The sequence below is a fragment of the Calliphora vicina genome, chromosome 3 (assembly GCF_958450345.1).
Source record: "Calliphora vicina chromosome 3, idCalVici1.1, whole genome shotgun sequence".
Lineage (NCBI taxonomy): Eukaryota > Metazoa > Arthropoda > Insecta > Diptera > Calliphoridae > Calliphora > Calliphora vicina.
In genome coordinates this window covers 124,744,246-124,754,552 of record NC_088782.1, presented here as the reverse complement: position 1 = coordinate 124,754,552, position 10,307 = coordinate 124,744,246, and the positions used below count along the sequence as shown (strand labels likewise).

The following is a 10,307-nucleotide window of genomic DNA, read 5'->3' as shown; positions in this document are numbered from 1 at the left end:
CATTCATATATATAAACTGCATGCATTTGCAGGCTGAAATATGCTGTTGCATGTTTGTAGATAAAAAGACATTAGCATAAATTATAATTAAATTTATGCGACATCATACACAATTTAACATTTCATTTTTATTCATTTAATACTTGTACAATTCACAAATCCAACCGCAACAACAATAATAATAACAACAACAACAAATACCTCATACATTTATAATAAACATAAAAATGCGAAAGAAATTGTTTAATGATGGCTTTTTATATGGTGTCATAAAAAAGTGATTTTTTTTTAATTAGAAACTGCTTTTTTATAACAGCCATAAATTAAGGGAAGGTATAAAAGAAATCCATTAAAAAATATTTACATTTTTTTAATATTTACTGTAAAAAATATGCAGTTGCCAGCAATTAATTTTATTGGGCTTAATAAAATAGAAAAATTGCATTTAAATATATTAAAAAACTAACTAAATTTTTATTGTTATACAGAAAACTTATAAATATAAATAAAGCTAAAGAATTTAGCTTTATTTTCCGTTTTTAATTATTTCGTTATCTTTTATGTAAAAAAAGTTATAGTGAAAAATGTAAAATAACTCAAGAATTAATATTAATCATACGCTCGCTCCGTAGGGCTGGTTGTAAAAAATTGAATTTTCATTGTCCACAATATTATCCACAATATCACAACCTTGTTTCCTGCAACATTAACAGTCATTAATAGGAAAACTTAATAATATACGATTTTTGGCTACAAAGTTTTAAATTTTCTACAGAAAACTACGCCGGGGAAGTTAGTTTCTATAATAAAATATGCCTGAAACTCTGATTCCTATAGAATTTGGTATTAAAGCTCTAACAACTTTAGAAAACTTTGCCAAATACTCTAATTTCTATAAAAAACTTTAACGGAGACTCCAGTTTCTTTAGCTACCATTTTTTGGAGAAACCTGCAAAAAATTCAAACACAATTTCTATTTTATTTTTTTTACAAAAATTTTTAATTTATTTCACCCACTACACATAAGGCTCAATATCTTTTGATTGTCTGGAAGCCTCCGATTCAGCACCCACCGCACATGCCATTAAAGCATTAACACTTTGCTCCTCACCCGCCTTATAAATATAACCATTTGCCTTGTCGATATGATTGCGCAAGCGCAGCATACTTTGTGTATTGCGTGAATCCAGCAATTGAAAAGACACCAAAGCATAATCTTCCACCATAGAACAAATGGCAGCATTAAGTTTCTTATATTTCCTCAGAGCTACCGTGTCATCCAAAGCCTCCAATAAATATTTCAAATCCAAAACATCTGTATAGTAATCCAAATTGAAATGTAATTTATCTTCATGTTTCTTCAGCAAATCTGCCTTAGACAAGACATTGACATGCGGTAAACCCATGCGCAACATCATATTTAAAGCCAGCAACAGAGTGGAAACAAATTTAGCCGGTTCCGAGCAATAATGGGAATCAATTAGATTGATGGTAACCAAATGATAGCCTTCCTTCTCTAATCTTTCGAATATTTTCGACATAGAGGCATGATGTGTGTATAATTCCACCTGGCCGGGACAGTCAAAGAAAAAGTAATTGCAATTGGCTGATTGTTTGCGCAAATTTGGCAGCAGCCAGTCATCTAAATGTTCTTCCAAAAATTCTGCACAATACATGAGAGCTCCATTGGGACCCAAGTGCATACTGTCCATAACATCTTCTACGGTTATTAATTCCATGACATCTATGTTGGCAGTATATTCCATATTCTCATTTGCTGGATCCAAGTTCACAATGCCCACATTTCGTCCCAATTCTTGATAGAATTTAAAGGCATTTTGGCAATATGTAGTTTTGCCACTGCCGGGAGGACCCACAATGAGTTGACCATAAAGTGGGTTGGTAAATTTTAACTTAGCCGGCTGCAGCATTGTGAAATTAATTACTTTTTATGAAATGCGACTAAATTTGCGAAAATTATGTTGAAACATAAAAAATGTAAACAAAATAATTTTGACAGTTAGCAAACAGCTGTGCAGTGTAGGAAGTGTTTGGAAAGAGTGAATAGTAAATGAAAATGCAGAGCTGCCACATTTAAAAAATCTAGACAACGTTTATTTAAATAAAATCGTTATATTTGTTATATGGATTAAAGTGGTGAACTATTATTATTTTCTTAAACTTTTAATTAACTAAATTCATAATAATTAATTTTTATAAATTTTATTTGTCTTTTATTAAGCTTCATTAAGGTTTTTGTAAAACTTCTTCTTTCATTTTATAATAATAAATTCATAATTAGAAGTCATAATCAAATTCTATAAATATTATTCAAAATAAATAAAATTAAAAAATAAATGTACATAATAATGCTTTTTTGAAAAAGTTTATTAAAATTATAAAATTTTAGTTTTTTGGGAAATTCGATTTATTCGTTTTTGAGAAAAATTAAATTCAATTTCTTGTCTTCCACAATTTTCTTAACGATACCCTTTTCAAAGACATCAATTAAATTACGAATATGAATCATTCATTTATATCAAAATAAAACTTTTAATTGTTTAGGTATTTCAACATAACGTCAGATTATTCGGAAGTGGTTATTTTTTATAAATTTTTTTTTCTAACGTTTTGTTATTGGTAAACTTTTAGCCATACATATTTTCATTATTTATTCTATAACGGATATTTTATATGATCCATGATTAAGACAAATTTCTAGTAGCAATTTTTAATTGAAGAAAATATTGCACATTACTGTTATTTGTAATGTTTAATATAAGTTAACGTCTACAAATTTTCAAACAGTTGTAGTTTGGGAAGTGTTCTACTATTTGATATTTAGTGTAACCAACCTTTTTCATTTTATTCACCTCTTTATATGACCATTAAATTAAGGCGAATTGAGTATAGCATATTTAAACTTTGGATAATTGAGTAATTCTCTAAAAACTACCAACAATCTTTAGTTAAACAAAATATTTAACATAACTGTTAGCTATTTATAGTTATTAAAATAATTTAACGTACACTAAATATTTTAATTCAAGCAAAGCCGTTGCAAACAGCTGTTTATGTAGGAAGTGTTCAGTTAAATGACATTTAGTGTGGCCAACCTTTTACATTTTATTTACCTCCATATATGGTCATTTAACTACGGCGAATTGAGCGTATGAAAGAAGAAAAAAATACAGAAACAAAAAATTTTATATTTTATCTTCAGTCGACGGCGAGACGTTAAAGTGTATAAATTTAATAAGTGTTTTTTTAATAGTGTTTATAATAAATAAAAATAAGCAAAATATATATATTTTTACATAATTTATTTTTTTAAATAATTTTATACAAAGTTTTTTCAATAAATAAAAAGTTAAGAAAAAATCTTGCTAGAAAAAAGAACTAAAAGTTAAACATGGCGCAGCAACAACAACCAGCCTACGAGAATAGTAAGAAAGTTTATTTTTATCTTGATGTAAATTTTTTTTGAAATTTGTCTATGTGCAATTCTTTCAACAAATTAGTCATAATGTAAAAACAAAAAAAAAATAATAACTTTAAAAAGAGATTTTATGGCTAGTTTTTTATATGGCCATAAATAGAAATAGTTTGTGATTTGTTTTTTGGTATGTGTGAAATTTACTTCATTTTTTCATTCATATGATTTTTTATTCTTTTGCAATTGTTATCTGATAGATAACGAAGCCGGCAGCGACCAGTTCAAATGTCTTTTCAAACCTTCAAACCAACTCGAAAGTGTTTATAGGTGTTTGAAATATGCAACCGGCTAGGGTTTCAAACATGTCTCATACCCATATGGGAAGTACATGTTTGTGTGTGGATTTAGACTTTTGCTGCTAGCAGAGGAGTTTGCTGCTGCAGCATCGGCTATTTTTGTTTACAAATAAGTGATAAAAAGTGCTTGAAATTAAAAAAAATATATAAAATTTAGGGATTTACATGACTTATCCAAATCACATTACTCATTTTTGATCAACTTTATACCTATTATTGATGATTGCAAAAGGTAAACATCAAATGTACCTGTGTCAAAAGCCTTGAAAGGGAATCTTATAATTTCCTTTCCTGGAGCCATAGATTAGTTTGAATTGAAACGCTCATTCTATTCGGGCTGTATTCTTAAATGTTGGTTGCTAAATTGTACTAAAATATATCAACTGTCTAAACTTTTTTCTTTGGTCTGGGAGTATCTATTCTCAAAAGTCTTAATCTAAAATAAATAATGCTTATACCTTTGACGAAGCCATATCTTGTGAAGTTGTATTTTCCAAAATCGTAGCTGATTTTGGCAGCCAGCCAGAAAAATTCATATACATTCGTATGCAGTAGACATACAATGTAGATATAAAAAAGTGCAGTCAATGTGCTGCTACTGACTATAGATAGCCGGCATTTTTGTCAGCAGCACAACAAGAACCAACAAACAAACAAAAAAAAAAACTATTCAAAACTTTAATTTTGTATTGTGTTGCCCCTATCTACTCTTTTATCCTGTAACCGCACCCAGAATCTAAGTATATTTATTTTGTTAGATTTGAACAAAAGAAAAACAACTGGGACACAATTTACAAAGATTTTTTTATTTATTATGTTAATTCATAACTGAGAATTTAATAAAGCTACTAAACCACTGCTAAATGTTTGGCTGTGGTTGTTTTTGTTTTACTTTGTTAATTGATAACTTTGTTTTATCTGTTCCCCCTCCCCCCTTTCTTTCACTTTCCTTCTCTGTTTTACACACTTCCGTTATTTGTTATAGTAATTGTTATTTACTGTTTTATTTGTTGTATTTTTTCTTTTAGAGTTTATTTATGCCACTTTACCTCGCACTCAACGTGGCCAACCAATTGTTTTGGGTTCCGATCCTAAAGGCAAAAATTTCCTGTATACCAATGGCAATTCTGTTATTATACGCAATATAGAGGTAAGTTTCTTGTTTGTTTTGTGTAATATACCCTAATTTTACACATAATTTTGCAATTTTTTATATATTAGCTTTCTATCTTAAATGATATTTTTATACCAGCTGCATTTGTTGCTGGTTTCTATTTAATTTTTTATCGTAGTATATTTTATGTGATTTTTTTTAATAATTTTAAACATTTGTGTTCTATTTTTCATATATTTATTTTGTTTTTCAAACACATTCATTAATTTAGCTTGAGTGTGTATTTTTTCTATCTATGTGTCTGTCCGTCCGTCCATCTTCTGTATATATTTTGTAGACACCCACGCCTTATGTTGCTGTTTGTTTTCTCCCCTCATCATCATTTTAGTTTAATAAACATTTGTCCCAAATCAATTTGACCATTAAATATGTAAACAAATTTTTGTTAAATTACAAAAAAAAAAAATAAGCCAGAAATATCAAATCAGATCTTAAAATAAAATGGAACCATCAAAAACATGTATGTATTTCAAAATTTTCCAGAATTTTTTAAAGAAAAATTCACAAAATTGCATTTAGATTTGAATTAAATTTTAAAATTTATAATAAATTTTGTCTAACTTATTAAAGTTTCTATTTAAATTGTAATTATTTGAAGAATATATTAAAAAGGTAATTTTAATACTAATATTGAAGACATTTTATGGAACGCTACTCACTGTTTAGGTCTGTGGTCTACAAACTTCCTTCGTGCAGATGGTTACTAAATTTGACCACTGATTCATATAATGTCAACTCTGTTTTAGATTAAGAATTTCGTTTTCTGGAATTGGACCAAAAACCACAGAAAGAATCCAATGTTCAGGTCGATTTTTGTTTTTTCATTTTAAAACTAAATTGGTGATATACTATTTGAAAGAAGATCCCTCGCATTAAATTTAGCAATTAATGCGTTTCCCACAAAATTATTGTTCCTATTTGTTATTTAATATTATAGACTTCTCTTAACTCAAACAAAAAATTATGTACCAGATCATTCCATTTTATGTTCTCTACTCTCCAAGATAGCATTTGCTTTATTATTTTTTATTCAAGTATATTAATTATCTATCTATTAAATGTCATAAAGAGTTATAATTAATTTCAAATTGATTTTTTATTTTCTTTCTAGAATCCCGCTATTGCTGATGTCTATACAGAACATTCATGTGCTGTTAATGTAGCCAAATATTCGCCAAGTGGTTTTTATATTGCCTCAGGAGGTGAGTAATAACAATATGTATTTCATATCAAAGTGAAATAAAATGAGAAATAAAAAGAAAAAATTTTAGGGTTATAGAAAAACGAAGGTATTTAAAAAAACTACTTATCTTCATATACAAAGATTTATATAAATATTTTTGTATGGAAATTTTGTTTTATTAACCTCTTATAAATTTAAAAAAAAAATACGAATAAGGGGTTAAAGTTCTTTATAGATTGTTATTCATAAACAAATTTATTAATTTATTAATGTTTTGTGAAACAAATATCTATTTTGAAATTTTGTTTTATAAGATTTTAATAATATGAGAATAAACTTATCCGCAGTCTATAGATTTCAAATGAAATATTCATTTAGTAAAAAGTTTGTATAGAAAATCATTGAAATAAGAGAAATATTCATACATATTTTCTGGACTAACGTTTTGTTCATTTTATTGAATCAGGCCCTACATGTTTTCCATACAAATTCAAAAGTTTTTTTTATTTTAAATTAGAAAACAAGACCTTAAAATCTATTCCCCTGATAAATGCAAAATGAAAGTATTTTGTTTTCCCATAGAATTTTATATTTAAAAACATACATATTTTCTAGATAAAGTCTTTGGTCGTTTTACTGGATTACACAAATTAAAACTATTTTTTATTTAAAAACTTTACATTTTTGAGAAAATCCTTTTATTGCTTCCTATAAATGAATAATTCGCTTTTGTTTTTAAAACTAATAAATTTGTTTATGTATATGGCAACGTTTTTAATCAATAGTTATTTCTTACTATTCCCAATATGTTTGGATTTGTTATCATATTTGCGTTATGCTTTCATTCTTGAAATAAGTTGTATTTCAATTGATAACAAAATTCATTTAAATTTATTTGATTAAAAAAAGTAACTTCTCATGTTTATTATTTACCTAACGTTATCATAGTTATGATTCATTGATAATTTTCTGCTTTTGCAAAAAAGAAATAACTGCTTTGTTAAATTTTATTTAAAAGCAAACAAATTATATTTCTTTTATTAGTTTTTCATTTCAATTTATTCCCCTTTTTCTTTTTGTTGGACTGTAACTAAATCTGTAAAAAAAATTATAAACCAATTTTACTGTTATTTTAACCTCATTCATAATGAAAGTTTGAAAAATGACTCATTCATCATCTCCCATCTGTTTTCAACAAACACTATAGAGTCAAGCTCTGTTTTTTTTTAAAGAGTGACTAAATCTTTAACAGTGTTTTGTGAATTTCCGCATTTTGTTTTAAAACAATCAAATAAAATGTATAAAGCTATTTAATGTTACTGCATCAAGCTTTAACAATAATTATGTATACAAAAATATGACCAACGATGTGTGAAAGTAGGTACATAAACTAATGCATACATACAGCATTCATTTGAGTGTTTTGTTAAAACAAATTTTAGAATGTATTGTTTATTTTAGGAAAATTTATTTAAAAAAGGTGTTTATTTATGCACATAAACTGTTTTTTCTATGAAAAAAGAAATGCAATAACAAAAAATAGCAAACAAAACAATCTAAATTCTATAATTTTGTTAAACAAAATTTTTCCAAAAAAATTTCGATAGCGAAATTATAATAAAATTTACTTCATTTCGAATTTGAGAATATTGAGAGTCAATTCAGTAAAAAATTTGTTAAAAAGTAAATTTGTTATTAAAGAAAAAAATTAATTTTTGGTGGAAAATCTGTAAAATTAGGGGAACCAATTCAGTATAACTTTGGTATAATAAATCGTTTCAATTGGGATATTGTTTAACGCATGTGATACCGAATTAAACTTAATAAATTTCATTTCTTTTTTGTTTATTTCAGATCAATCTGGTAAAATTCGTATTTGGGATACTGTTAATAAGGAGCATATATTGAAAAATGAATTTCAACCTATTGGTGGACCCATTAAGGATATTGCCTGGTCTCCAGACAACCAACGTATTGTTGTAGTGGGTGAGGGACGTGAACGTTTTGGTCATGTGTTTATGACTGAGACTGGTACCTCGGTGGGTGAAATCAGTGGCCAATCTAAACCCATTAATTCTTGTGATTTTAGACCCGCTAGACCTTTCCGTATTGTTACTGGTAAGTGTTTTTTGCTAATCACTCTTAATATTACTATTTAACCAATTTTTTTAATTCAATTCTAGGCAGCGAGGATAATACCATTGGTATTTTCGAAGGCCCACCCTTCAAATTCAAAATGACCAAACAGGAACACTCACGTTTCGTTCAGGCCGTACGCTATTCACCCGATGGCAAATTCTTTGCCTCAGCTGGTTTTGATGGCAAAGTGTTTATGTATGATGGTGCCACCTCCGAGTTGATTGGTGAGTTCGGCAGTCCTGCTCATAAGGGTGGTGTCTATGCTGTAGCATGGAAGCCCGATGGTACACAATTGTTGACTTGTTCCGGCGATAAGACCTGTCGTTTGTGGAATGTCGAGACTAGGGAATTGATCTCAGAATTTATTATGGGCACCACCGTAGATGATCAACAGGTGTCCTGTTTGTGGCAGGGAGAACATATATTGACGGTGTCGCTTTCCGGACACATTAGCTATTTGAATGTTGATGATCCCTCTAAGCCATTGCGCGTGATTAAGGGTCATAACAAGCCCATAACTGTTTTGGGTTTGAGTGATGATCGCAGTACTATTTATACGGGTAGCCACGATGGTGTAGTTACTAGCTGGAATTCCGGCAGTGGTGTCAATGATCGTGTCCAAGGTGCTGGCCATGGCAATCAAGTAAGTAAATAGTTTATCTAGGGGCTACTAAAGTCATGTAAAATTAAACAAAATTTTAAAATGTTCTTTATAGCTTCTAAGATTTATTAAACAAATTAAACAATTCTCTTATTTTCTATCTGCTTCTTTCGCTTAGATGAACGGCATTGCTGCCTGGGGTGATTTTGTCTACACATGCGGCATTGATGATAGTTTACGTCAATTTAGCATTGAATCGAATGCCTTTACCGACTATGTGGTCAAACTAAATTGCCAACCCCGTGGTTTGGCCATTCTACGCAACGAAAACATTATTGCTGTGGCCTGTGTCAAGGAAATCACTTTGGTCCAAGACCAAAAGAAAGTCTTCTCATTGCCCATTAAATACGAAGCCAGCAGTATTGCTGCCAATCCTGAAACTTTGGACATTGCTGTGGGTGGTGATGATCAAAAATTGCGTGTTTACTCTTATAAGGGTACAAGCTTGGAGCTCAAATGTGAATTGGATCATTTGGGTGCCGTAACAGACTGTTCGTACTCGCCAGACAATAAGTATTTGGTGGCCTGTGATGCCCACCGCAAAGTTGTATTATATTCAGTAGAAGAATATAAGCCAGCTCATAATAAAGAATGGGGCTTCCATAATGCACGTGTAAATACGGTAGCCTGGTCTCCCAACTCTTTGTTGGTGGCCAGTGGTTCTTTGGATACCACCATTATTATATGGTCGGTATCTAATCCCGCCAAACATACCATTATTAAAAGTAAGTTTATTGTTTATTTTTTATTTTAATTTATAAATTAATTTAATTTTTCATTTTCTTTAGACGCTCATCCTCAATCTCAAATTACTCGTTTAGTATGGTTGGACAATAACACTGTGATCTCTACTGGTCAAGATTGTAATACCAAAGTCTGGCATGTTGAGACTATTTAAATTTAAATAACATAACTTTTAAATGAGTTTCTCTTCATCCTCAATTATCTATCTTTAACACAAATTATTAATTACTTTAAATCATGTTCATGGCTTTGAGGTTTTCTTCTACAACAACAATCAAAACAAAACAAAAAAACCTTAACAGTTTTCATCTAATGCATTTTATTTGTACTTTTTTCACGTTTGCTCCTGCCTCCTTCTTCGTTTGCATTTGTTTTTAAGTTTACAAAGTATTCAAAACATAAAAAGTTTGTATTTTTCCTCTTCTTTATTAAATTATTTATTCAATTTTTTGTAATTATTTTTATGTTTTTGTTTAATTGTAGATTTTTATTTTGCTTTTTTAAAAAAAAAAAAAAAAATACACTCTTTTTCTAATTCTAACTACGTTTTTGGAAGCGTAATTTTATATCAAGAAACAAAATAAACATATTTTGCAATAATTTTCAAGAAAAAA

At 29.0% G+C, this 10,307-nt stretch overlaps 2 protein-coding genes across 2 annotated transcripts; one reads left to right on the top strand and one right to left on the bottom strand.

Annotated features, from left to right (window-relative positions):
* Positions 1-970: 970 nt before the first annotated feature.
* On the bottom strand, positions 971-1,969 carry LOC135953743 (GPN-loop GTPase 2). The gene has a single exon (XM_065503725.1). It carries the CDS (start codon positions 1,929-1,931, stop codon positions 1,017-1,019), a length of 915 nt encoding a protein of 304 aa, XP_065359797.1. The 5' UTR covers positions 1,932-1,969; the 3' UTR covers positions 971-1,016.
* A 1,336-nt stretch (positions 1,970-3,305) lies between these two features.
* flr (actin-interacting protein 1 flr) lies at positions 3,306-10,307 on the top strand. Its single transcript, XM_065503328.1, has 7 exons — positions 3,306-3,446; positions 4,821-4,942; positions 6,078-6,168; positions 8,004-8,267; positions 8,333-8,931; positions 9,068-9,674; positions 9,738-10,307. The coding sequence occupies exons 1-7, from the start codon at positions 3,413-3,415 to the stop codon at positions 9,845-9,847; spliced, it is 1,827 nt and encodes a 608-aa protein (XP_065359400.1). The 5' UTR covers positions 3,306-3,412; the 3' UTR covers positions 9,848-10,307.